Raw genomic sequence first — 26920 nt, 5'->3', positions numbered from 1 at the left:
CACTGCAACCTCCACCACCTGGGTTCAAGCGATTCTCCTGCCTCAGCCTCCCAAGTAGCTGGGACTACAGGTGCCTACCACCATGCCAGGCTAATTTTTATATTTTTAGTAGAGACGGGGTTTCACTATATTGGCCAGGCTGGTCTCAAACTCCTGACCTTGTGATCCGCCCGCTTCGGCCTCCCAAAATGCTGGGATTGCAGGTGTGAGCCACCGCGCCTGGCCAAAAACCCCTTACTTTTGCAGACATAAGTTACAGGTAAATAATGAGATCTTTGCTGATTCTGTTTTTTCATATTTTGCCCCAGTTGGGGCTGAAGAAGACCCTGTTAAAAGCACCCGGCTCTACCAGCAATCTCGCAAGGAAGTCCTCCTCAGGGCCTGTTTGGAGCGGGCCATCCAGTGTGTGCACATCCCCAGCAGCGGGCAAAGGTGAGGCAGCTGGCATCGTGCCTGGACCCACATCTGGCCAGGTGAGGCCTGGAGTGCTGCTGAGGCCTCGGAGACTGTTTCTACAGAACCACTTAGGCTCAGCAGGACGTCCCGGAGGGCGTGCTGTGTGCGGTGGACCAGGCTGTCGGCTGAGTCGCTGTGCTTGCCCTCAGTGCATCTGTCCCATGAGGAGGGCACAGTCAGATGGGTGGCTTCAGTCTAGGTGTTACACACAGCCAGAAAGCGTGTATGATACCCCGTGCCTGAGAACACAGAAGGAATCAGGCTCATGTCAATGCCATGAGACACCAGTTTTAAAATAGGACTATTCCAGATAATTTAGGGCATATGGCCCCCATAACTCCTGGGTGCATGTTTAAATTCATGCTCCCACACCTGTTTGAGGTCAAGCCACATTTCAACCTTGCCAAGCCGCGGCTGCCATCTAGTGGTAAGGGAAAGCCTTCGCCTTTCTGCTCTTCAGAGCGAAATCCTCTTGACGGTGCATTGGCGGTGTGGAGTCTCGGGGTGGTTCAGGGCAGCACGGTGTGGATTGTGTTCACAAAATGAAAAAAGTGGGCCTGGCGCAGTGGCTCACACCTGTGATCCCAGCACTTTGGGAGGCTGAGATGGGTGGATCGCTTGAGTCCTGGAGTTTGAGACCAGCCTGGCCAACATGGTGAAACCCTGTCACTACTGAAAGCACAAAAACTAGCCGGGCATGGTGGTGGGTGCCTGTAGTCCCAGCTACTGGGGAGACTGGGGCACGAGAATCGCTTGAACCCGTGAGGTTGCGGTAAGCTGAGACTGCGTCACTGCACTCCAGCCTGGGCGACAGCGAGACTCCGTCTCAAAAAAAAAAAAGATGAAAAGTGTGAACTCTAATCAGATTGATCTGATCTGGAATCCTGACTCTGCCATTCTGTGATTAAGAGAGGTTTGTGTCCTTTACAGACTGAGGTGACGACCTCCCGAGCTCAAGCAATCCTCGCACCTCAGCCTCCTGAATAGCTGGGACTACAGCCACATGCCACCACACCCAGCTAATTTTTGTGTGTGTGGTTTTTTTTTTGTTTTTGAGATGGAGTATCCCTCTATTGCCAGGTTGGAATGCAGTGGCGCAATCTTGGCTCACTGCAACCTCTGCCTCCCAGGTTCAAGTGATTCTCCCGCCTCAACCTCCCAAGTAACCGGGACTACAGGCGCCTGCCACCACGCCTGACTAATTTTTGTATTTTTAGTAGAGATTGGGTTTCACCATGTTGGCCAAGATGGTCTCGATCTCTTGACCTCATGACCCGCCCGCTTCGATCTCCCAAAGTGCTGGGATTACAGACGTGAGCCACTGCGCCTGGCCCACATTTTTGTGTTTTTTGTAGAGAGGATGGTCTCACTATATTAGCCAGGCTGATCTCGAACTCCTGGCCTCGAGTGATCTCCTGCCTTGGCCTCCCAAAGTGTTTGGATTATAGGCATGAGCCACCACTCCTGTTCTAAAGTTTTTATTTAAGAATCCTTTATCAGATCATCTGTGTATATTGGTAGCTCAGTATTTATTATTCTAGTTTATCTGGTCTTCTATTTTAAATAGTGCTTATGGTTAATATGACCCAGACTCCTTGTAATTTTAAAGGAATCAACCAGTAGCAATTGCGTCTTTTTTCCCTGTTCCCTGTCCACCTCTGTGACCAGACAGATGAGATATGTGACTAGACTGTCCCCTTCCATCTGCTCAACTAATGTAGATTTCTCCTGCCAACATAATCAACGAAGATAGGAGAGCTTGAATTTATGCATGCTTGTGTACATGTTAGTAATATTTTGAGAATAAGTACCTTAGAATTCACTCAGCTAAGCTAAAAGCTGCCTGGGCCGTCCTGTGTTTGATGATGTTGCCTGATGGGCTTATAGAATATTTTTAATGTGTCATATGTTTAAGGTAGATGAGCTAAAGACAGCATAACTTCTGTGTGTTTGTTAAACAGCTGCATAATTTTATAATGTGATGTTTGTGTGTATACCCTTCTAGCTAAATCAAGTGAATTTGCAAGTATTCCTGCAAACAGCTCCCGGCCTCTGTCAAACATCAGCAAGTCAGGCGGAATAGGACCCACCCTGCTGCGGCCAGCTCTGCCTGCAGGCCCTGTGGGGGCATCCTCCCGGCAAGCCAAGCAGGTCGATGTTTCTGGGCTGGCAGTGGAGCAGCCCACAGCGCCCCCCTCAGCGTCCCCCACCCAACCCCAGACTCCGGAAGGTGGAGGCCAGTGGCCGAACTCCAGTTCCACTTGGTCAGAATCTTCTCAATTGAATAAGACTAGAAGTATCAGACGGCGAGATTCCTATCTAAATTCCAAGACAAAGGTTATGCCTACTCCTACAAATCAATTTAAAATTCCTAAGTTTTCTATTGGTGAGTAATAGATACATTTTAATGTATCTTTAAAATATTGAAGAAATTCCATTTAAAGTTTTAAACAATTATTGATGGCAGTGACCGTGTTTTTAGTGCTTTCCTCCAACAGTGCTTTCAGGTGTGACCCGCTGTCTTCTCGCCTACTTTGTTTTGGGGGGTCAGTGGAGGCCCCCAGAATGTCTTACGTTCGTTCTTGTGAGTGTGACACCCCGGAACTCTTAGGCTGCTTGTAAGGTTTTCTCTTTACTGTTACTGTCAGCAATTCGATTATTATGTGCTTTGAGGCGGCTTCCTTTGCCTTTATCCTGCTTGGGGTTTCTTAAGCTTTGATCTGTAGGTTGGTTTTTTCCCATCAAATTTGGAAAACCTTGGCCATTATTCCTTCAGCTATCTTTGCATCTTTCCTAGGCCTCTAATCTCATCTATTACAGGCCTCTTGACGTTGTCTTACAGGACACCGAAGCTCTGTTCTTTTCTTTTAATTTCAGCCTTTTTTCTTTTTCTTTTCTTTCTTTCTTTTTTTTTTTATTTTTTTTATTTTTTTTTTATTTTTTTTTTATTTTTTGTTTTTTGAGACGGAGTCTCGCTCTGTCACCCAGGCTGGAATGCACTGGCATGATCTTGGCTCACTGCAACCTCCACCTACTGAGTTCAAGCAATTCTCCTTCCTCAGCCTCCCGAGTAGTTGGGATTACAGCTGCCCGCCACCATGCCCTGGTAATTTTTTTTGTATTTTTGGTAGAGACGGGGTTTCGCCATGTTGGCCAGGCTGGTCTCTAACTCCTGACCCACCCACCTCGGCCTCCCAAACTGTTGGGATTACAGGCGTGAGCTGCCACGCCCGGCCCAGCCTTTTCCCTTGAGCTGCGGTTTGGGTCGTTTCTGTTGCCAGATATCATTTCTTCTGCAGTGCCTAATAGCTATGACGCCCATCCAGTTAACTTTCCGTTTCTAAAATAATAGTTTCCCCTTATTTCTCCTCATGGTACTTGCGTTTTCTTTTACATCCTCATGAGCAAATTGATAATGGTTTTAAGGTCTACGATTCTTCTTATAGCATCTTCCGCATCATTTTGGGGTCTGTTTCTGTTGACTAATTTTGTTTCCGGGTTTTGGCCTCATTTTCCTGCCTCTACGTTTTTTACAGGTTTTTCTTGGTTGTTGGATATTGTCAGGTGTAGACGTTTGAATGTCTGGATTTTGTTGTCTTTCTCTGAGGAGTTGGGTTGGGCTTGGCAGGCAGTGAAGGTGCAGATCATCCTTCTGAGGCTTTTTATGCTTTGAAGTGGTGGGTCTAGAATTGTCTTTCCGCCTCCTGCCACCGGCGCCCTTCCCAAGGCCTCTGCTGCACGCCCGTGTGTCCCGCGAGGCCCCTGCACTCCGGCTGCTGCAAGATGGCGGCTTCACGGCCCTGTGAGTTCCGCTCGTTGCTGCCCGGTAGTTGCTCTTCTCTTGACCTTGAGGACTCCTGCCCTGCGCCTGTGCACTGCCTGGTGCTCAGCCAGAGACTCGAGATTCCCCTTGGGTTCCTAGAACTCTTTCTGTCAGAGTATCCCCCTCCTCTGTAGTTTCTGGCCCTCACATTGCAGCCACCTCAGCCTCCTAAGCCCCAGCCACTGCCCTCTCCAGTCACTGAGGCCACCAACCCCAGCAGGTGTCTGGCCAGTAGTGGGTAGGTGTTTGTAAAGTTTCCATGAATTACTCGAACAATTGTGTGCAATGCAGAAAGTTCTCAGAGCTGACTTAAGGTGAGAGGAGCGTCCTGGCCTCCTCTGTCAGGTAGATCTATCTGCCCTCTGGGTGCTTGAGGATTTTAAGTTCTGGCAGTGCCAGCCAGCACAGGCAGCCTGTAACTCCCAGAAACCACACTCTGAGTCCTGCTGTAGGAACAAGCTGTTCTGCTGAGTGTCTTCTCTGTGCTGGAATGCTTTGGGGGACAAGGGACATCATGATAAGACAGACCTACTCTCACGGAATTTCTGTTTAATAGGAAAAGACACGAAATGTTATCAGATGAGCAGGCCTTCAGATCCTAGCATAACGAAGGGACTAAGAGAAGGTGGTGTCCTGGGGCTGCTGTGTTTGGGGAGGAATTTGCATCAGGTGGTTCTTTGGCAGAGATGATCAGGAGGCGACACGGGACTGAGATCTGAACCAGGACACTGAGGCAACTGGTAGGAAAGCGCAAGGGGGAGCACTCCACGCAGAGGCAATGGCGAGTACAGAGGTCCTGGAGCAGGAAGTCACGGGGCGCGCTCCGGGAGCAGCTCAGGGGCTGAGGATAGGAGCGCAGCCACTGTGGTCTGGATTCCGCATAGACGTGCGACAGCTGGTCGGTACTCCTTGGTGTGAGGGACCCAGGCTTCTTCCATCCTGTGTTGCTGTGATGAGCTTCTTGTCCTCGTGGTCTAGTGTGGCTGCACCGACTCTGGCCCTCACACCTCCCGGCAGGAAGCCTGTTTAGGTGAAGAAGAGCAAATCCCCACCTTTCAAGGACTCTCACTGCAAGTTGTCTCTGTCACTCCATTTGTGTCCCGTTGGTCACCACGCTTCCCTGCACAGGATGCTAGGACACGTTGTCTTTATTCTGCACACAGCTGAAATGTCTTACTGAGAAGAAGAGGAAAGTAGCTGTTGAACAAAAACTAGCAACCTCAGCCAGTCGGTGACCAAGGGGCAGGGTAAGAAGAGATGAAGACAGAGGGGCAGCCCGAGGCCAGCTCGCAGAGCGCCGCGTGACCAGAGCGGGCCCTGGAGTACCGTCAGTTCCAGAGGATGTGCATGCAAGAGATTAGAGCAGAGCGACTTGACCTTCAGAAGATCCCTCCATAGAGGGAAGAGCAGAGTCTCTGGGCGGGAGCGAGGTGGGGAGGGTAATGGAGACCTCGCCCTCACTGTGTTGGGGAGGAGGCTAGTGCTGGGGAAGGAGGCTGGGGTGCTGTGGTCTGCCTGACATTCTGGTAGCTTAGGGCCCATGTGGCAGTGTAGAGAGGGACTCCAGTGGCCCTGAGGTTCTGGCGGAACCTGGGTGCTGCCGCTCATGTGACAGGAGGGCTGGAAGAGGCAGCAGGCAGACTCCACGGCCCCATTTTGGAAGTAGTGAGGGTGAGAGGCCACTTGAGCTGCCGCTGAGGGGTGGAGCAGGCTGAGAACTCAGAGAGGCCACAGCTGAGACCTCAGTGTAGGTTTCAACAGCAGAGAGCTGAGTTTGTAGAGATGGGAGCTGTGGGCTGGGCATGGTAGCTCACGCCTGTAATCCTAGCACTTTGGGAGGCCAAAGTGAGTGGATCACCTGAGGTCAGGAGTTCCAGATCAGCCTGATCAACATGGTGAAACCCTGTCTCTACTGAAAATACAAAAATTAGCCAGGCATGGTGGCACATGCCTGTAATCCCAGCTACTTGGGAAGCTGAGGCAGGAGAATCACTTGAGCCAGGAGGCGGAGGTTGTAGTGAGCCGAGATGGCGCCACTGCACTCCAGCCTGGGTGACAGAACGAGACTGTCTCAAAAAAAAAAAAAAAAAAGAAAGAAAGAAAAGAAAAGAAATGGGAGCTATGATTGGGTGGGTTCTTCAGGGACACCCTACGGCCCAGGTCACGTGGAGGTTTGTTCAGTAGTGCTTGCTTCTCTTCTGCCTGAATGCCTGGAGCCGGGACATGTGTCTGCCGTGTTCCTCCTGACCACATTGGCACAAACGCCGGCTGGTCTCCACAAACGCCGGCTGGCCTCCACAAACGCCGGCTGGCCTCCACAAACGCCGGCTGGCCTCCACAAACGCCGGCTGGCCTCCACAAACGCCGGCTGGCCTCCACAAACGCCGGCTGGCCTCCACAAACGTCGGCTGGCCTCCACAAACGCCGGCTGGTCTCCACAAACGTCGGCTGGCCTCCACAAACGTCGGCTGGCTGTCGGGCTGCTTGATGCCACAGGACTTCTGCTAATCCCAAATTCCCCGTTGACTTTGCCGTTTCCCAGACCGTGCCTCTGGGGGCTCCTTAGGCACCTCTCAGATGTGCATTTCACCTTCAGCAGGCGGTTCCTCCTCTCTCCATGATGCTGGGAACAGGGCTGTCTCTTGCACGCCTTTGGTCATTCATCAGGGTCAAAACTGGTCCCACAAACTCAGCACTGGCCAGAAAAGAGGCCCCAAGGGAATGGCCACGCTGTTGGGAACACACAGCTCTGGGAGGCACGTGGTGGTGCGCACTCTTTGGCTAAGAGCACTGGTGGTGTTGCTCGTTGGCTGTGACACCAGCTGTCACTGTGGAGGAGAGGTGAGGGCTGAGGGCACTCGTAGCGTGGGACCACATGAGCAGTGCCCTATAGTGGAGCCTCTCATACGTGCACTTTCTCAAAATACTCGAGACAAGCAGCCTTCTTTGTAAAACAGTCCAGTGACAAATGTTGCTATTCACTCTGAGTCCACGCTGCCGGGTCACCCAGAGGATTGAGACTTGGAATTCTGGGTACTGGGAGCTGCAGTGGAGCTGCGCTGTCCTGGTTTAGGGAAGAGCTGATGTGGGCCTGGGAGGCGCGTGTGCGCATGCGGCCCTCAGGCACTCTTGAGGGTGTCAGGAGATGGCTTGTTCATGTTCTGTTTCATAAGAAGAATGACCTTCCTGTGCCACCGTGGAAGCTGATGAAGAGTGCACTCCACCCAGCTGAGGGAGAGGACAACCAAGAGGAAGGGATCCCGGGAGAGGGAGCCAACGCGGGAGGCAGCGAGGGAGAGGCAGGCGGCGAGGGAGAGGGAGGCGGCGAGGGAGAGGCAGGCGGCGAGGGAGAGGCAGGCGGCGAGGGAGAGGGAGGCAGGCTTGCCTCCGCACCCGCCAGGTGTGACCACCTTGGGTCTCACAAAGACCTCTGTGAATGGTGCAGGGTCAGTGACTCAAGAATGTTCCCAAAAGACAGGGATGATAGGATGATTCAGTCACAGACCACCCCACTCGTAAAAGAAAACAGACACTAGGCTGGGCAACACAGTGAGACCCCAATTCAAATTTTGAAAAAATTTTCAAAAATATTTAGCCAGGCATGGTGCTGGGCACCTGTAGTCCCAGCTACTTGGGAGGCTGAGGCAGGAAGATCACTTGAGCCCAGGAGTTCAAGGCTGCAGTGAGCTGTGATCACGCCACTGCACTCCAGCCTGGGTGACAGAGCAAGACGTTGTTTCTTGTAAGAAAGAAAAGAAACAAACAAACCAAAAACGGAGGTGGAGAGAGGATGGGAGCACGTTTGGCTCAGCTGTGTGCAAGCTGCACACCTCTCCAGTGCTGGGGTGAACACTGGAGGCCTGGTGAACTCACAGGTGGGGGTGGTAGGAAGGTGTGAGGGGCAGATTTTTTTTTTTTTTTTTTTGAGACAGAGTCTCACTCTGTCGCCCAAGCTGGAGTGCAGTGGTGCGGTCTCGGCTCACAGCAACCTCTGTCTCACGGGTTCAAGCGATTCTAATGCCTCAGTCTCCTGGTGGCGCGCGCCACCACTCTCGGCTAATTTTTTTTATCAGTAGAGACAAGGTTTCACCATGTTGGCCAGGCTGGTCTTGAACTCCCGACCTGAGGTGATCCGCCTGCCTCGGCCTCCCAAAGTGCTGGGATTACAGGCGTGAGCCACCGTGCCCGGCCAGATTTTTAACTCTTGTAACAAATGGAGTTTTTGAAGAATGTGGAGGTAGCAATGTGGGTGTGTGATTTAGAAATGTGTGAAGGTAGACATCATAAGCTGCCAGCAAGTTGGAAGCAGAGCTGGGTGTGGTGGGAGACTTGTTTGTCTCATAAAATTTTAACCTTCATTTTTAAAAACTCTGTGCATGAATCACTTTGATGGAGGTGATTTTTAAAAGAATAGGAGAGGCTGGGGCGGTGGCTCATACCTGTAATCCCAGCACTTTGGGAGGCCGAGGTGGGCAGATCACCTGAGGTCAGGAGTTCAAGACCAGCCTGGTCAACGTGGTGAAACCCCGCCTCTATTAAAAATACAAAACTTAGGCCGGGCGCTGTGGCTCACGCCTATAATCCCAGCACTTTGGGAGGCCGAGGCAGGCAGATCACGAGATTAGGAGATCAAGACCAACCTGGCCAACATGGCAAAACGCTGTCTCTACTAACAATACAGAAATGAGCCGGGCGTGGTAGCAGGCACCTGTCATTTCAGCTACTCGGGAGGCTGAGGCACGAGCATCACTTGAACCCAGGGGTCGGAGGTTACAGTGAGCCAAGATCACGCCACTGCACTCCAGCCTGGGTGACAGAGTGAGACTCTGTCTCAAAAAAAAAAAAAGAACAGGAGAGAGGAAATGTAAGTGCAGGCAGCCTTTTTGAGGATATCTGACTTTAAAGAGGGACAGGGACATGGGACAGGAGCTTGGGTGCAGGGGCAGGAGGGTGGGTGTGAGCTTGTTAAGATGGAGGGCCCAGCAGCAGCTGTGATATTGCCAGAGAGTGGGGCTATCTGTGGGGGCAGCAGCCTGGACCCTTGCCTGGCCTCCTGGAAGCACCTGCAGAGAAGAGGTCTCAGCTCCGGGCCCCACCCTTCCCTCTTAGTGCTGGGGTAAGGGGCTCTGAGGGACAGCCTCTTTCCCCATGGCTTCCCAGACATAGCATGGTGTTCCAAGGGAGTCCTGGTGCCTGAAGCTTTGGAGGCCCCAGAGCACATGTGCTGATACTCAAGTGCATACTGGGATTTTCAAGGAGCCAATATAGTGGAGGAGGAACCACGGAGCCAGTGTTTGGAGGGGGTGGTGGCGGGACTGGATCTCTGGGGCCTGTGGTGGGCCTTAGCTCAGTAACTGGTGACCCTTTTGCCCTCTGAGCCTGCTTTTCATCCCATTGTGAATATCAGATGAGATCATAAACATGGAAATACTTGTCAACTAAAACAGCACAAACACAATGTAATGAATTATTATTATCCCATTAATGTCATGGTTCAGGAAATGAGGTATGTGGGCTCTGTTGGGCGTGCCTGGGAACCTAAACCCCTGCCGTGTCGTTCCTGTGGGCAAGTGTCTAGCGCGTGCAGGTGCCGTCTGACAAGTAGACTTCACTCTATGAAAGTCGTGCTCTGCCCTGATGGGATCAATGGCCAGGGTGGGGTGGCGCAGTGAAGAGGGCTCTTACCTTTCTCCCCCACGTCCATCTGTCAGACTGCAGCCTTTGCCTGGGCTGGGGTCCCTGTGTAGGGGTGAGTGCCTCTCATGCTCCTGCCTGCGGCAGGGTGGCCCTTTGTGGACCAGTGCCACCTACACTACAAGTTGGGACAGTGGAGATACTCGGAGAATTGCCTATTTGGTGAAGATCCCCCAACAGTAGTTCTCGTCCTTGATCGCTTTGCCTGACTTCACACTTCCTTTCTTGGTCTTAGGTGACTCCCCGGACGGCGCAACACCAAAGCTCTCGCGGGCGCAGCGGCCGCAATCGTGCACGTCAGTTGGCAGGTGAGTGACGTTGGTCCGCTTCCTCTCTTTATGGCTGTAGAGTGACTCATGCATCCGCTACCCTCAAGCATTCGGTAACCCTGCAGCCTGGCCTGCACATCTGGCTTCAGTGCCAGTCTCTTGGGCGCAGGCTGAGCTCCCGACCTGTACCAGCCCCTTTTAGATCTACTGCAGGTTTAAGACACCTGAGACTTCCGCGATGCAGTATGATGCAGTACGGCACTTCCCAGCCCTGAACTGCTGTGGTTCTGATTCAGTTCATCTAGCCTGGAGGCCAGCAGCTGGATTTCCTGAAGCTCCTGAGTGACTGTGACTTGTCCCGCAGTCGAAGAGCACTGACGTGGCACCTTGATTCTGACTTGGCTTTGAATCCCAGCTCCACCACTTCCTGGTCTTTGATCCAGTATAAGTTCCCAAATGTTGCTGACCTTTTTCCTCATGTCGAGTAGGGATGGCCCAGGCTCAGCAGAGCAGGTGCCGCAGACAGTAAGAAAATGTGCAGATGCGCGCGCAGGAGTTGCTCGGGTAGCGGCCCCACCCCCACCGTCCCCTGAGCCCCAGTGCAGCTCTGTGGACCCTGGCACAGCACAGGAGAGCTCGCACTGGTGCCCTTTAGCCTGTGTGCACCTCAGAGTCTCCTGTGTGGAGCTGGGGTGTGGGCAGCAGGAAGGACACTCAGACCCCCCAGACCAGCATGAGGTCCTGGTGCCAGTGTGTGACCAGGCGGGCACTGCTCTGGACCTTGCTGAGGTGGAGTGGGCAGAGTAAGCCTGGGCTAGGACACCGGAGAGGGTGCTGCTGGCTCTGCCACGGACCAGCCTGGGGCCGCTTGCAAGTCTTTTGAGGACTCTGGGCTTTAGTTTCCTCCTGTGTGAGCTCAGGACACGCTTTGCAAGGTCGAACCAGCCAGTCCCTCACGTGCTGCGTGTGGTGCGGTGCTAAGCTGCTGTCCCTCCCACGCATGGTGGTGAAGAGCAAAGACCAGACCCAGGCAGCCACTGGTCACCTCACTTGCCTCTCTGTGCCTCAGTTTCCTCACCTCACCCAGGATTACTTTGAGGATTACATTTGTCAGAATTTTTCTTTTCTTTTCTTTTTGATCCAAAATGTGTTTATTGAGATGGTTTCCCACTCATCTTGATTCAGAGTGCCTTTAGTGCTGCTTCCTCCTAAAGGAACATCCTTCTGTAAGCCTTGCTTTTCCTCCTGTAGGCTGGCAGAGGACAGTGGAGCAGCCAACACACAAAACTACCGTTTGTGCATGGCTAAAGACCGTGGTGATTTTATAGCATCCTGGGCATTTCACATCCATGAAGTAGGAATTGGGGCTCTGCACCAGGCGTTTCTTCTTGTGTTTCCTCTTCTCTTCTGGGAAGAGATGAAGGAGATCCTTTGCGAGAGGCATGTTCTCGTATGGGTAGGTCGTCACTGCCGGAAAGGAGCCAATTTTTCTTTCTTTTTTTTTTTTTTTTTTTTTTGAGACAGAGTCTCGCTCTGTCGCCCAGGCTGGAGTGCAGTGGCGCCATCTCAGCTCACTGCAAGCTCCGCCTCCCGGGTTCACGCCATTCTCCTGCCTCAGCCTCCCAAGTAGCTGGGACTACAGGTGCCCACCACCACGCCTGGCTAATTTTTTGTGTTTTTAGTAGAGACAGGGCTTCACTGTATTGGCCAGGATGGTCTCCATCCCCTGGCCTCATGATCCACCCACCTCGGCCTCCCAAAGTGCTGGATTACAGGTGTGAGCCACCGCACCCGGCTGGAATTTTTATTTTCACTGGAATTTGTGGTGGGGCTTCCAGAACTTAGCAATAAAGGGAGGAGGGTGGGGAATCCCAGAACTTGGCAGAGAACAGCAGCTGGGGGTGACAGCAGTTGTTCTCTGGAGTGATTCTGTTTCTCTCTTGATTTCAGCCTCTTTGCTTTTTTTCCATTTAAATAGGCTACAGTCAGTCTGTTTTCAGGCTCCTTTTGAAGTATGTTGACAATTGCCCAGAATAGAGCAACAGACAGGTCTCCCTGGCCTCCCGTGGGGGCCATGTGGTGGGATGTCCTTGACTCATTTTATTTTAAAATAATGTCTTTGTCCTTTTTGGGTTACTATAACAAACGTTCTATCGACTGTGTAGCTTGAACAACAAACATTTGTTTCTCACAGTTCTGGAGGCTAGAAATCCAAGATCAAGGCACCTGCAGATTTGGTGTCGGGTGAGGGCCTGTTTCTTGATTGACAGATGCCGCCTTCTCTCTGTCCTCACTGGAGTAGGGGTGAACAAGTTTCTTTTATGTTTATTTATTTGTTTATTTTGGATGGAGTCTCGCTCTGTCACCTGGGCTGGAGTGCAGTGGCGCGATCTCAGCTCACTGCAACCTCCACCTCCTAGGTTCAAATGATTCTCCTGCCTCAACTTCCCGAGTAGCTGGGACCACAGGCACATACCACCACACACGGCTAATTTTTTGTATTTTTAGTAGAGACGGGGTTTCACCATGTTAGCCAGGATGGTCTCTATCTCCTGACCTCGTGATCCACCTGCCTCAGCCTCTCAAAGTGCTGGGATAACAGGCGTGAGCCACTGCGCCTGGCCTGTGTTTGTTTATTTTTTTGAGACAGGGTCTTGCTCTGTTGCCCAGGCTGGAGTGCAGTAGTGCAATCATGGCTCACTGTAGCCTCCACCTCCTGGGTTCAAGTGATCCTCACACCCCAGCCTCCTGAGTAGGTGGGACCACAGGTATGCACGAGTGTGCCCTCTTTTCTAAGGGCACAGATCCCATTCCTGAGGGCTCTGGCTCCATGACCTGATCTCCTCCTAAAGACCCCACCTTCTAATGCCATTACCTTAGGGACTAGGATTTCAGCACATGGATCTGGGGACACAGACATTGAGTCCACAGCAAATGACAGTTGACTCAGCCTCCTCTTCATCAACAGCAACACAAGAAAGCAACAGTTAGGCAAGACCCATGGGTAGCCCGAGCCACAGGTACTGCCAGGGATGTGAGGGGTGTGAGGACCAAGTGCCCAGCTCCCTCTTCGCTCATTTGTGTTCACATTGGATTCAGGCAACCTTAAGCCTGGGAATGAGTGGGCCTGCAGCGAGACCTGCTCCCCCATTCGCTGGCCCACGAGACAGGCTGCGGCTGACTTCCTTATGGCAATATCTATGACACCACCAAAAGATGATTTGCTCAGTCTCTTCAGAACTTCCTGTGAAGTGACATTTAATGGTAGCATCGGTAAAGTGCAGTCACATTTGATCAATTTTCTTTGAGTTGCCTGTGAGGAAGGGCAGTGAAGGCATTCCCACTGGGAGCCCGAAGCCCACGCCAGGGCAGGTTGGTAGCAGCTCGGAGCCCTGCCCACCTTGGGGCGCGTCCCGGGAGAGCAGAGCTCACACAGGCTCGCGGGCTCAGCTCTTCTCGGCTGGAACCGAAGCACTGCATTGGCACCGGCTGAATGATTAGGTTTCACTTTTTTTATGTCATCTCAGCTTATGACATTGATGTTGTGTTTGCCAGGGTCCCCATCCACAGCACCCCAGTTAGACGCTCATCTGGGCCAGCACCACAAAGCCTGTTGAGTGCACGGCGTGCGTCAGCCTTGCCCACACCCGCCAGCCGGCGCTTCTCTGGCCTTCCACCGATGACCCCCAAAATGATGCCCAGGGCCGTGGCCTCTCCCCTGTGTGTGCCGTCCCGGAGACTTTCCTCTGAGCCCCGCAAGAGCTCTGCGATGAGGTAAGAGATGAAGGTGATAATAAGTTGGTCTCAAATTCCTAGGCTTGGTGTGCTAGACATTGACATATCTTTTTCTTGCCTTGCTCCAGGTTTTAGTGAAGTAAATAATATTTGGAAAGTTTTTTTTTTTTTTTAATTGCAAAGAGAAAATGCAATAGACATGAGCATAGAGGAAAATTAAAGGTATTACAAGGAAATACTGCCTGTAATTCTCTGATAATCAATCTGAAAACCTAATGCTTTTCTAAAATTTGCAAATTATTGGCTGGGTGTGGTGACTCACGCCGGTCATCCCAGCACTTTGGGAGGCCGAGGCAGGCAAATTGCCTGAGCTCAGGAGTTTGAGATCAACCTGGGTAACATGGCAAAACCCCATCTCTACAAAAAATACAAAATTAGCCAGGTGTGGTGGCATGCACTGTAGTCCCAGCTGTTTAGGGGGCTCAGGTGGGAGGATCACTTGAGCCCAGGAGGTTGAGGCTGCAGTGAGCTGAGATTGCCCTGTTGCACTCCAGCTTGGGGGACAGAGTGAGACCCCATCTCTAAAAAAATAAAGTAAAGTAAAATAAAATAAAATAGAATAAAATAAAATAAAATTTATCTAAATTAACCCAAGGACACATGAAGTAAGCCATAGCTGCAGCTCAGAAATGATTAAAGATTGAAAAAGGCACCTGACTGATGAAGTCACACCTCAGTCGTGTATAACTTTTGAAACAGATCATGCTGGTGTGTAAAGTTAAATATCTCAGCCGGGCACGGTGGCTCATGCCTGTAATCCCAGCACTTTGGGAGGCCGAGGCGGGCGGATCATGAGGTCAGGAGATCGAGACCATCCTGACTAATATGGTGAAACCCCATCTTTACTAAAAATATAAAAAATTAGCCAGGTGTGGTGGTGGGCGCTTATAGTCCCAGCTACTCAGGAGGCTGAGGCTGGAGAATGGCGTGAACCCAGGAGGCAGAGCTTGCAGTGAGCTGAGATCGCGCCATCACACTCCAGCCTGGGTGACAGAGCAAGACTCTGCCTCAAAAAAAAACACAGCCGGGCACGGTGGCTCAAGCCTGTAATCCCAGCAGCTTTGGGAGGCTGGGTTATGCGGAGACGGGCCGGATCACGAGGTGCAGGAGATCAAGACCATCCTGGCTAAGCATGGTGATAACGCCCGTCTCTTACTAAAAATACAAAAAACAGGGGCGGGCGATGTGGCGGGCGCCTGTTAGTCCCGCAGGGCTACTGCGGGAAGGCTGAGGGCAGGAGAATGGCGTGACCGCGGCGAGGCGGAGCTTGCAGTTGCGCTGATGATCGGCACTGCAGCTCCAGCCTGGGCGATGCAGAGCGAGACTCCGTCTCAAAAAAAAAATAAAAAAAAAACACAAGTTAACTACCTCAGGCTACACATAAATAAAGATGGAAAGTTTCTCAGTTCATTTTAATAGCCAAACATAGTAAGTAACGATAATACCTATAAGAGGAAATTGTAGACTGATTTCACTCATGAATATAGATTTATTTTATGAAGTTTTATTTCTAAGAAAGATATATTTTAAAAACACAAATAGGCTGAGCGCGGTGGCTCATGCCTATAATCCCAGCACTTTGGGAGGCCGAAGTGGGTAGATCACGAGGTCAGGAGTTCAAGACCAGCTGGGCCAAGATGGTGAAAGCCCATCTCTACTAAAAATACAAAAAAATTAGCTGAGTGTGGTGGCAGGTGCCTGTAGTCCCAGCTACTCAGGAGGCTGAGGCAGGAGAATGGCGTGAACCCGGGAGGCAGAGCTTGCAGTGAACTGAGATCGCACCCCTGCGCTCCAGCCTGGTGACAGAGCAAGATTCCGTCTCAAAAAAAAAAACCACAAAAAACACACACAAATAAATTGTTATCTATCTGGAAGAAAATTAAATGTGACCTAACTTACATCATGGAAAAAAAATTCAGATGACTTAGATACTTAAATATAACAAACAAAAGAAGAAAAAAGTTAAACACTGGGAGACTGTGTGAACACGCTAAGTGCAGGAGACCTTTGTCACTGCTAAAAGCCAGGGAGTGAAGAGCCGCCTGCCACCGCCAAGAGTGTTGACATTGAAATCCCCTGTTTTTATTTATGGCTAAAATGACCATAAATGAAGTCAATAGACAAACGGTCGACTATGAAACAACATCCCAGGCAAAGGACATGAATAAGCTCAAATGGTCAACAACGCCTGGGGAGAGACCCAAATTCACTAGTGTCAGGGAAATGCAGTTTATACTAACTGTGCAAAGGTCTTGATAGACGCATACACGTTCACACTGTCCGGGCAGGAGGCGGGAGGGGGAACCCGAACATTGCTAGTAGAAACGTGCATTGTGATCGTATTTTGTAGAAAGGCATTTGTTGGCCAGGCGTGGTGGCTCATACCTGTAATCCCAGCACTTTGGGAGGCCGAGGGTGGCGGATCACCTGAGGTCAGGAGTTGAAGACCAGCCTGGCCAACTTGGTGAAACCCTGTCTCTACTAAAAATACAAAAATTAGCCAGGCATGCTGGTGGGTGCCTGTAATCCCAGCTACAAGGGAGGCTGAGGCAGGAGAATTGCTTAAAACTGGGAGGTGGAGGTTGCAGTGAGCTAAGATCACGCCACTGTACTCCAACTTGGAAGACAGAGCAAGACTCCGTTTCAAAAAAAAGCCATTGGCTAATATGTGAAATTTTTCTTTTTTTTTTTGCTTTACATGTTCAGAGAAACTGCTCTAGTAACAAACTATAGAGAAATGAACCCTGACAGTATAGTCTTAACATGTCAAAATTTAACTACATGTATACCTCTTTTTTTTTGTTTTCTGTTTTTTTGTTTGTTTGTTTGTTTGTTTTTGAGACGGAGTCTCACTCTGTCGCCCAGGCTGGAGTGCAGTGGCACGATCTTGGCTCACTACAAGCTCCACCTCCCAGGTTCGCGCCATTCTGCCACCTCAGCCTCTTCAGTAGCTGGGGCTACAGGCGCCCGCCATCACGCCTGGCTAATTTATTGTATTTTTAGTACAGATGGGGTTTCACCATGTTAGCCAGAATGGTCTTGATCTCCTGACTTTGTGATCCATCCACTTCGGCCTCCCAAAGTGCTGGGATGACAGGCATGAGCCACCACGCCCGGCCTATACCTTTGTTAATTACACATACCTCTGAGCTGCCATAGGTTGGAGACTACAGTTCACGTGCAGAGATGTTCATGGTGACAAAGACTGGAAGTCGGCTGGGCGCAGTGGCTCATACCTGTAATCCCAGCACTTTGGTAGGCCAAGGTGGGCGGATCATGAGGTCAGGAGTTCGAGACCAGCCTGGCCAACATGATGAAACCCCATCTTTACTAAAAATACATGGCTGGCGTGGTGGCAGGCACCTGTAATCTCAGCTACTCGGGAGGGTGAGGCAGGAGAGTCATTTGAACCCAGGAGGCAGAGGTTGCAGTGAGCCGGGATCACGCCATTGCACTCCAGCCTGGGTGACAGGGTGAGACTCCATCTCAAGAGAAAACAAAGTCTGGAAGTAAATGACCAGGTAGCCTTTGGGGCATGCATTAGCTGATGTGGACGCATTTCCAGGAAGAATTCTTGAGAAAGGATGCAGAAAAGAGAGTTTCGTAAGTACAATTCCACTTTACAAATGAAACTGTGGCTGAGAATAAAAGCCCTTTGTCTGTTAAAAATATACATATAGGCCGAGTGCGGTGGCTCACGCCTGTAATCCCACCACTTTGGGAGGCCGAGGCAGGCGGATCACGAGATCAGGAGTTTGAGAGCAGCCTGGCCAACACGGTGAGACCGTCTCTACTAAAAATACAAAAATTAGCTGGGCGTGGTGGCAGGTGCCTGTAGTCCCAGTTACTCGGGAGGCTGAGGCAGGAGAATCGCTTGATCCTGGGAGGCAGAGGTTGGGGTGAACCAAGATCGCGCCACTGCACTCCAGCCTGTGCGACAGAGACCCTGTCTCCAAAAAAAAACAACACCATATATAATATCCATGTATTTATACACAAACAGTAGTGTTGACCCTGTGTGTATCTATGTAGTTCTATGAGAATGCAGAAGACTCGAGAAGAAAAAATGCTGGCACGTGTGTGTGTTACAGAGTGAGATGGAAAGGCATGGAATACCCAAGAGAAAATGAGAAACAAGGCCTCACTAAAAACACCAGATCTGATCTGTAACTAGGAATATGTGTTTAACTGTCTTGTATGTTTGTAAGTGTAAATGTAGAAACAAACTTGTGCTTGTTTTGGACTCTCATGAAACCTCTGAAGTATTAAAAAAGAAGGTACTCTCTGTTAGTTGATGGACCTGCTACTTTGCTGGGTTTCCGGAAGGAATTCAGTTTTGTGTGGCAGGTACTCAAGGACCTGTGGGCAGCGGGCAAGCCCAGCAGTGCCCACGCGGGGTCCTGCAGGAGACAGCATTGGAGAGCAGGCGTGGGCAGCCTGCACCCGGGGCCTCAGCCCTGATCAGGGCACTGGGCAGCAGGTGGGGGGGCATCTGGGGCAGGAGGAGCCGGCTGCATACCCACCTAGGCCTAGGAGGAGCCCCCCACTGGCTGCATGTGAGAAGGAGCTGCCGTGGCTCAAGGAGGGGTCCCTGTGTGTGGTCTGGGCTCCCTTCAGGAGGTGACGGGCATGCGCATTACCTCGTGTTTAGTAACTGGAAAGAAAACGGCTAACAGCAGCCCCTGGTGATGCTGGACAGGTAAGATTTGTGAGCTGAGAGGAACTGGACAGATCACTGAACCCCTAACATACACAGGAAACTCGGGGTCTGGAGGGTGAAGGCCCTAGAGCGGGAACGCACTCCACCCAGGACACTGTTCCTCCAGAGTGACCCGATTCCCGGATCAGCCAAGTGAACGAGCATTTTAGAGAAATTTCCTCATAAGATTTTTTTCCTTCCCACAGAACTGAACCAACAAGGGAGAGCAATAGAAAGGCAGATTCTAGGCCGGTGGACGTGTCCCCTGACGGGGGTTCTCCTTCCCGTGTGCCTCAGGCACTTAACTTTTCTCCAGAGGAAAGCGACACTGTTTTCTCCAAAAGCACCGCCACAGAAGCAGCTCAGGAGGAAACCAAGCCGGGTGGAGATGCAGCCCCTAGTGAGGTGGGCAGAGCAGGCACAGCTTGGTTCTATTAGCTGAGATTCCTGGAGGCCACTTGGGAAGCCCCTGGAACCCAGGGCTGTGGCTGGCGGAGTTCCCTGCCATGCTTCATCCTGGGGCCAGTGCCTCTGTGCCAACCAACCCAAAGGGAGGCAGTCAGGACTTCCAGGCCTCCAGGGGAGGAAAAAGTGACACCTTTGCCCTCTATTTGACTAAGGCAAGGGTCAGGGATCGAAGCTGAGGAAGCGGGAAGCAGGGTGGCAGGAGCTGGTAGCTGCTGGTGGGCGGGTATGGACAGGGAGGTGGGTGGCAGTCAGAGAGGCACGGCCTGCCCCATACAGGGCCTCCTTCGACCAAGGCCCCACCTGATTCCTTGGCTTTCCAAACCGCCAGCCCACCTGGAGCATGAGCAAAGCACACGTTCTCCCAAGATGGTTGCCAGCAAGATGCTGGACTCTGCTCTTAACCTTGGTTTTGTACCCAGGCTCTTCTTGTAGATATCAAACTGGACCCACTCGCAGTCACTCCAGATGCTGCAAGCCAGCCCCTCGTTGACCCCCCTCTCATTGACTTCTGCAATACCCCAGAAGCAAACGTGGCTGTGGGATCTGAAAGCAGGCCTCTGATTGACCTCATGATAAACACTCCAGACATGAATAAAAATGTGGCCAAACCTTCACCGGTGGTGGGACAGGTGAGAAGTGGCAGGTGCTTTGTGTTGACTCAGCGCTCACTGTCCTCAGTTCTGGGTTTGTTCATCCTCCCAGGGCCATCGTGGGACCCTTGAGAGTGGCTGTTGAGTCTTCTCAGCTACTCACCTCAGGGCAGGACTCACCTTTGGCAGCCTGAGCTTCTCAAAGATCAGCTGCCTCTGAGGTGCCCTGCCAGGACCCTGCCAGCTCTTGTTGGGCAGGGACCGTCTCTCTCCTGCCCACAGACCCCAGGGCCAGACGTGGGACAGAGGAGTGTGCATGGTGGGGCTTGGGTTTCTCCGCGTGTGTCCTGTCTCCTTCCAGCGTCTTAGACGTGGTGGCCCAGAGTGCTTTTCAGTGCACCCAAGCCAGGATGACCGAGCTGTGGTGATGGCCCAGGCAGCCAGTCCTCTGTGCGGGGAGGAGACGGGAGGCCCCGGCCGGATCCGCACTCACCTCCTCCCCTCTGCTCTCTTCCAGCTCATAGACCTGAGCTCCCCTCTGATCCAGCTGAGCCCTGAGGCTGACAAGGAGAACGTGGATTCCCCACTCCTCAAGTTCTAAGCAGAACCAAATCCTTTGCCTTGAAAGAACAGCCCTAAAGTGGTTTTCAACCCTCAGAAACAAACTTTAGGCTGGTCACAGTGACTTACACTTGTAATCCTAGAACTTTTGAGGCCGAGGTGGGCGGATTTCTTGAGCCCAGGAGTTCGAGACCAGCCTGGGCCATATAGTGAGACCCCTGTCTCTACAAAAAATAAAAAATTAGCCAGGTGTGGTAGTGCATGCGTGTAGTCCCAACTACTTAGGAGGCTGAAGTGGGAGGATGGCCTGAGCTCAAGGAGGTGGAGGCTGCAGTGAGCTCTGATTGTGCCACTGCACTCCAGCCTGGGCAACAATGTGAGAACCTGTCTTGGGGAAAAAAAAAAAAAAGAAACATGTTTTAGTAGAAATTGTATTTGAAAAAGAAAAATAAGCCGAAAGATATTCCCAGTGCTGGAGAGAGTGGGCTGAGGAACTGGGGCCAGCACTGACCACCCAGGGCCTCTGCTGCCACCTCTGCCCTTCTCGCTGCCACTCTCTGGGCTGCAATGTGAAGCCTCAGTCACTCTAAATGAAGAATTTTCTTTTGAATGTTTTGTATGTAAAATAGCAAGTGGCTATTTTTAAAGTTAAGTTTGTATAAAAAGTTAAATATTCTAGATTTACATTAGATTGTAAAATAAATGGATTTATTGAAGCATATCTTGATTTTTAAGCTTATCGTGATTTTCAAGCATGCATGGCTATTTTTATCACTCTAATCAGTAAGGCTACTGTCTAGACTCGAATGCTTTCATACAAGTGAGTTTCAAAATTAGTCAATAAAATTGGTGTCAGTGCAGACCCAGGCCCGCCCCCAGATACACTTGGTCGCTAGGTCTGGGGCCAGCCTTGGAAATGGCACTGTTACTAGGCACACAGGTGATTCTGACTCGATGGCCTGAGATGCACACCTTGAGAAGAGGCTGCTCTGGGGGAGACGAGGGTATGAGTGGCAAGAGGATAGGCGAAGAGGCCGGGCTTACCCGGACACTAAGGTGATGGGTGGCGTCTGCTGGGCAGGCCTCGGGGAGGGGGAGGACCCCTCAGCTTTGCTCTCAGCAGGGGCCGGACAGGCTCGGTGGGCAGTGGCAGGAACTGAGTGCCACTGGAAAGCCCATTCCCTTTACTTAAAAAATGAGCTGGCCAGGAAGCCACTACTTTGTGTCCATTTCTCCTGAGGAAACTTCTCACCATCTTGGTTGAGCGGCTTCACGGCTGACACAGCGAGCCAGCAGTCGGACTCTGTATTTCAGACCCCGCTCTGGTGCTCCCTGGATCATACCAGGATCTGCCTCTGTCCGCAAAGACGAGGGAAAATGATGACTGGGCTGTGCTCTCTAGTTCCTGTGGTTACCACGTGAGGCTAAAGCTGCCACTCGGAACAGCGAGTCCTGTGGCGTCGGGAGCAGGAAGGGGTCGGGTGGCCAGGCGATGCCATGGAAAGACGGCTCGGTAGAAACCGCCGTGGTGGGAAGGTGGCGCTCTTGTCACGGCTGAGTTGCCGCGCCTGCAGACAGAAGCCCTCCACAGGCAGGACTGCTGGGACGCGTGAGTCATGAAGCCAGGGAAGCCCTGCTCCACGATCAGTGACTCCCCAGGCAAGACTTGCAGCCAGTCCTGCGCTGGCCAGAGCCACAGGGCCTGGAGGAATCTCGGCGGCTCCACGTCTCCAGTGCAGCAGGGAATCCCAAGGGCCCGGTAGTGACACAGCAAGGTCCTCAGGGAACCTCTGGTCTGGCCCTCATTTCCCAGGGGTAGAAAAGGAAATCTGGGCCGGGCACAGTGGCTCAAGCCTGTAATCCCAGCACTTTGGGAGGCCGAGACGGGCGGATCACGAGGTCAGGAGATCGAGACCATCCTGGCTAACACGGTGAAACCCCGTCTCTACTAAAAAATACAAAAAACTAGCCAGGCGAGGTGTCGGGCACCTGTAGTCCCAGCTACTCGGGAGGCTGAGGCAGGAGAATGGCGTAAACCCGGGAGGCAGAGCCTGCAGCGAGCTGAGATCCGGCCACTGCACTCCAGCCTGGGCAACAGAGTGAGACTCCGTCTCAAAAAAAAAAAAAAAAAAAAAAAAAGGAAATCTGAAATCGGATTAAACCATGCAGCAAATATTTACTGAGGCTCTGCTATGGGTCAGGCTGTTTTCTGCTGGGGTGCAGCGCTCAGGTACCCCTTCCCTCTTGGGGCTTCCCACTTGGTAGAGGAGGGAGATGTTCAGCTCCCAGCCCATCTGTAACCAAGCTGTGCCTCGGTTGTCTCCATTCAGGCCCTGGGGGTGAGCTGAGCCTTTGGCTTGTGGCCCCAATCCTGCTGCTGGGGCTCCTCCCCACTGTGCCCTTCCCCTCCCCGCCTAGACCTCGGTGCAGCCAGGCTCTCCTTGGTACCCAGGCCGGACAGAGTGATCTGACTTTAACTCTCTTCAGACGGACGGGAGGAGGGCCCTATGAGCAGGAGCTGGACAGAGCAGAGCTGCTTCTGTCCTGAAGCTCCAGGCCTGTTCCTTTCTGTCTGGGTCTTTCCACTGGGCTCTTCCTGCTGAAGCCGCCCAGTCTGAGCACCCCCACTCCCTCACCTGGTGCGCGGGCCCTTGGTTCACCCCTCTGAGGGCTCCGGGTGGGAAGATGCACAGTTAGCTGGAGACTGAAGGACTCCGCGGCCCCAGGAGAGCTAACCCCTTTTTCCACCTCGGCTGCTGCTGGAGGGCCACCCTTTCAGGTTCAAGAGGTTCAACTTCATGGGATTTTTACCACATTTCATTAATTTTGTGGCGCAAATGTCTTCCCATTTTATATCTCTGAAATCCACGTGTCTGACATTGCTGTTGGCAGGCGGCACCTGAGATATCGTCGTCCTGCCCATAGCTGGCCTGTAGTGGACCTGGGTGATACACAGGGGCCTCTTGGAGCTACAGAGTAACTAAAATACCATATAGTTCACCAGAAAGCAGAAAATATGTGAGCATGGATCTCAGCCACTTTCTGGGTTGGCTGCAACTGGGACTCAACCTGCCATAACCTTAGATCAGCCTGCCACACCCAAGGAGGGCCTGCCCCTACACCCAGACTCAAGTTTAGACACAGCCTAAACGTGTACCTCTAAATCTGCACGAGCTCAGGTGCCCAGATACTGGATTTCCTTATCTCTTCCGGGAAATGCAAGATGAAATTGCCTTCCTGCTGGGTATTTTCCTGATCCTTTATTCCGAAAAAGTGGTCATCCTTTTCCCACAGGCCCTGTGACCTCTTCCTCCTGTCTTGCAGCTCACTGTGTACCTCCTCCTGGCACCAGTGCCCAGGCTCTCCTGTTGGTAGTTCCTGCTTTTCTTCTTGGAAATTCCTCATGGGCCTCGAGATCTTTACCTTATAACAGTTCTGTTGAATTTCACCCTGCCAATGTAAATTGATAGCTTATCTTCCCAGATGCCAGACAAAGGACAGGTCTCACCATCAACCCTCTGCTCACCTGAGACAAATGCATGTCTGCCCTATTTATGTAAAAATGCAGATTCACTGAGCCAGACTAAGGCATAAATGACTGTTCCTCTACCTGCCTCCCACATGGAAATTGTGTATTCAGTGAAAGGCTGATCAAAGACCCAAAATAATGCAACAGTTTATCTCTTATCTACCTATGACCTGGGAGCTGCCCACTGCCCCCAGTTGTTCCGCTTTTCCAGACAGAACCAGTGTACATCTTACATGTATTAATTGATGTCTTGTGTCTCCCTAATATCAAAGCAAGCTGTGCCTCGACCCCCTTGGGCACATGTCCTCAGGACATCATCATGAGGCTGTGTCACAGGCACGTCCTTAACCTTGGCAAAATAAACTAAATTAAGACGTGTCTCAGGTACTTTGGGTTCGTACCACAAGGAAGGGTTCTCATGCGTATGTGCCTAATAATAACAGCTATCACAGAGGACTGCAAAAACCACAACCTTTACACAAAGGCTATCACAACCTTACTCAAAAAAAAAAAAAAAAAACTTCTGTTGCAAAGACATCTGCCCAGCAACTGCCTGTCCAACCCTGGACTGCTGTCACCCTTAATGATCCTTGTAGCCAAAGAATTATCTCAAAACAATTATGTGATCCTCATTTTCCCTTTAAAAACCTTTGTCTTGCTAGGCTGGGTGCAGTGGCTCACGCCTGTAATCCTACCACTTTGAGAGGCCGAGGTGGGCAGATCACAAGGTCAAGAGATCGAGACCATCGTGGCCAACATGGTGAAATGCCGTCTCTACTAAAAATACAAAAATTAGCTGGGCATGGTGGCATGTGCCTGTAATCCCAGCTACTCAGGAGGCTGAGGGAGGAGAATCGCTTAAACCTGGGAGGCGGAGGTTGCAGTGAGCCGAGATCGTGCCACTGCACTCCAGCCTGGTGACCGAGTGAGACTCCGTCTCAAAAAAATAAATAAATAGGCCGGGCATGGTGGCTCACGCCTGTAATCCCAGCACTTTGGGAGGCCAAGGCGGGCAGATCACGCAGTCAGGAGATCGAGACCATCCTGGCTAACATGGTAAAACCCCATCTCTACTAAAAAAAAACACAAAAAATTAGCTAGGTGTGGTGGCAGGCGCCTCTAGTCCCAGCTACTCAGGAGGCTGAGGCAGGAGAATAGAGTGAACCCAGGAGGCAGAACTTGCAGTGAGCCAAGATCACGCCACTGCACTCCAGCCTGGGCAACAGAGCAAGACTATCTCAAAAATATAAATAGATAAACAAATAAATAAAATAAAATAAAAATTTGTCTTCCTTTACTTCCCTGAATACACACACAGCTTAATGTGGCATGCATATTCCCATTGCAATGCCCTATTCACAAATGAACATCTTTTTCGTTCAGAGAGTCTCCCTGTGCTTTAGGTAGAGCGTGTCTAGATGCTCTTAAGAGAACTCAGCTTCAGTATCACCCCTGGGGGATGACCTCTGTTCTCTCCTCCTTCCTTTATTCAGTGAGTTTATGAAGCAGCTGCCCTGGGCCAGGGGCTCTTCTGGGTATGAAGTAGAAGTGGACAGAACACAAAACCCCTGCCCACGCAGCTCACAGATATTAAAGGATTGAGTGCTGAGTATGCTTGAAGTGAAACTGTAAAAGATTTGAAGATATTTATTCTGAACCAAATATGAGTGCCGGTGGCCCATGACATAGTCCCAGGAGATTCTGAGAACACGTGCTTAAAGTGGTCGTGCTACAGCTTTTGGTTTCGTACATTTTAGGGAGACATAAGCCATAAACCAGTACATGTAAGATGTAACATTGGTTCCCGAAAGGTGGGACAACTCGAAGGTGGGGTGGGGCTTCCAGGTCATGGGTGAATTCAAAGATTTTCTGGGCCTGGGGCAGTGACTCACGCCTGTAATCCCGCCACTTTGGGAGGCGGAGGTGGGCATATCCCTTGAGGTCAGGAGTGCGAGACCAGCCTGGCCAATATGGTGAAACCCCGTCTGTACTAAAAATACAAAAATTAGCTGGGCATGGTGGCGGGCGCCTGTAATCCCAGCTACTAGGGAGGCTGAGGCAGGAGAATCGCTTGAATCTTGGAGGTGGAGGTTGCAGTGAGCCGAGATCACACCATACTTCGGTATCTTTCAGGGCCTGCCATCTGTCATGTCGGTATCCTATTGCTACGGAGAGTCCGCCTAGACAGTCTTAAGTCTGATTTGACGTTAACGCTGGTCCGAATTCCAAAGGGAGGAGGGTCTACTGAGGCGGGTCCCACCGGGCTTTTCCCATCAGAGCCCGAACTCGCGGTTCAGGTTCCCTTTAGGACGCCCCTGGCCGAGAGGAGGGCTCCAACGGCTGACTGCAGGGCTTAGAATTTTATTTTTGGTTTACAGCGCAGAAGAAGAGCAGTGAGGACAGGGCGCGGGTGGGGGGTGCAAGGCGGCGGCTCCAAGAAAAGTCAGCCCCTCGCGGACCGACAGAGTCTCCGCACCCCGCGGGTCGGTGGAGCCTCAGTGACGAGCGCAGCCCCGTGCTCGGGAAACACCGCCGCGGGGCAGGGGAGGGCCGGAAGGAACGCGAGCGCGTGGCCGCGGCTTCCGGCCGGGACACTAGCGCGGACCCTACGACCGGGGCGGGACTTCCGGCAAGGCGCGGAAGCGGCGGTAGTGGCAAGTGGAGAAGTTGCGTGGCTGACGGATGCAGGCGGTGCGGCACGTCGTGTGTGCCCTGTCCGGCGGCGTGGACAGCGCCGTGGCCGCGCTGCTGCTGAGGCGAAGAGGTGAGGCGGCCGAGACCCCCGCCCGCCCCCGAGCGAATGTGTCCGCGAAAACCTGTCCCCGTCCCTCGTGGCGTTGGGCAGGTCGCCTCCCTCTCTGGGCCCCTGGTTGCGCGCGGGTCAGCAGGAGGACACCCCGTCCTCTGACTTCGGTTCCGAGGCCCCTCGCCCTCCAGCTGTGTAGTCGGAGGTGTGCGCGACGGCAGCTCCGACTACCTGGGAGCAGTTCAGCGCCCCTCTCCACCCGCGCCCACCCCCACCCGCGCCCACCCCCA

General features: G+C 52.0%; 3 protein-coding genes across 10 annotated transcripts in view; 2 read left to right on the top strand and 1 right to left on the bottom strand.

The window, feature by feature from the left end:
* Positions 1-21076, top strand: part of GTSE1 (G2 and S-phase expressed 1) — a 33341-nt gene extending 12265 nt beyond the window's left edge. For all 4 annotated transcript variants that reach the window (XM_017850790.1, XM_017850791.1, XM_017850786.1 and 1 more), the window contains exons 6-12: positions 309-432; positions 2462-2842; positions 10209-10281; positions 13798-14016; positions 18943-19141; positions 19624-19833; positions 20312-21076. In XM_017850790.1, the coding sequence (XP_017706279.1) occupies positions 309-432; positions 2462-2842; positions 10209-10281; positions 13798-14016; positions 18943-19141; positions 19624-19833; positions 20312-20395 (1290 nt within the window). In that variant the 3' untranslated portion in view covers positions 20396-21076. The remainder of the gene's footprint in view (positions 1-308; positions 433-2461; positions 2843-10208; positions 10282-13797; positions 14017-18942; positions 19142-19623; positions 19834-20311) is intronic.
* LOC108514517 (40S ribosomal protein S27-like) lies at positions 11380-11686 on the bottom strand. Its single transcript, XM_017850792.1, has one exon. It carries the CDS (start codon positions 11684-11686, stop codon positions 11435-11437), a length of 252 nt encoding a protein of 83 aa, XP_017706281.1. The 3' UTR covers positions 11380-11434.
* A 4915-nt stretch (positions 21077-25991) lies between the features above and the next one.
* TRMU (tRNA mitochondrial 2-thiouridylase) overlaps positions 25992-26920 on the top strand; it is a 26213-nt gene continuing 25284 nt past the window's right edge. For 2 of the 5 annotated variants that reach the window (XM_017850802.1, XM_017850801.1), the window contains exon 1: positions 26507-26648. Coding sequence is in view for 2 of the 5 variants with exons in the window: in XM_017850800.1 (XP_017706289.1) it covers positions 26567-26648 (82 nt within the window). In the remaining 3 variants the exon portion in view is untranslated. Of the gene's footprint in view, positions 26649-26920 lie in introns of all 5 variants that reach the window. The other 3 variants (XR_001881232.1, XM_017850800.1, XM_017850799.1) reach the window with 3 other exon arrangements.

The sequence above is a fragment of the Rhinopithecus bieti genome, unplaced genomic scaffold (genome assembly GCF_001698545.2).
Source record: "Rhinopithecus bieti isolate Rb0 unplaced genomic scaffold, ASM169854v2 scaffold_32081, whole genome shotgun sequence".
NCBI classification, from domain to species: domain Eukaryota; kingdom Metazoa; phylum Chordata; class Mammalia; order Primates; family Cercopithecidae; genus Rhinopithecus; species Rhinopithecus bieti.
Note: the sequence above shows the minus strand (reverse complement) of the source record. Positions and strands in the feature narration are given on the sequence as shown.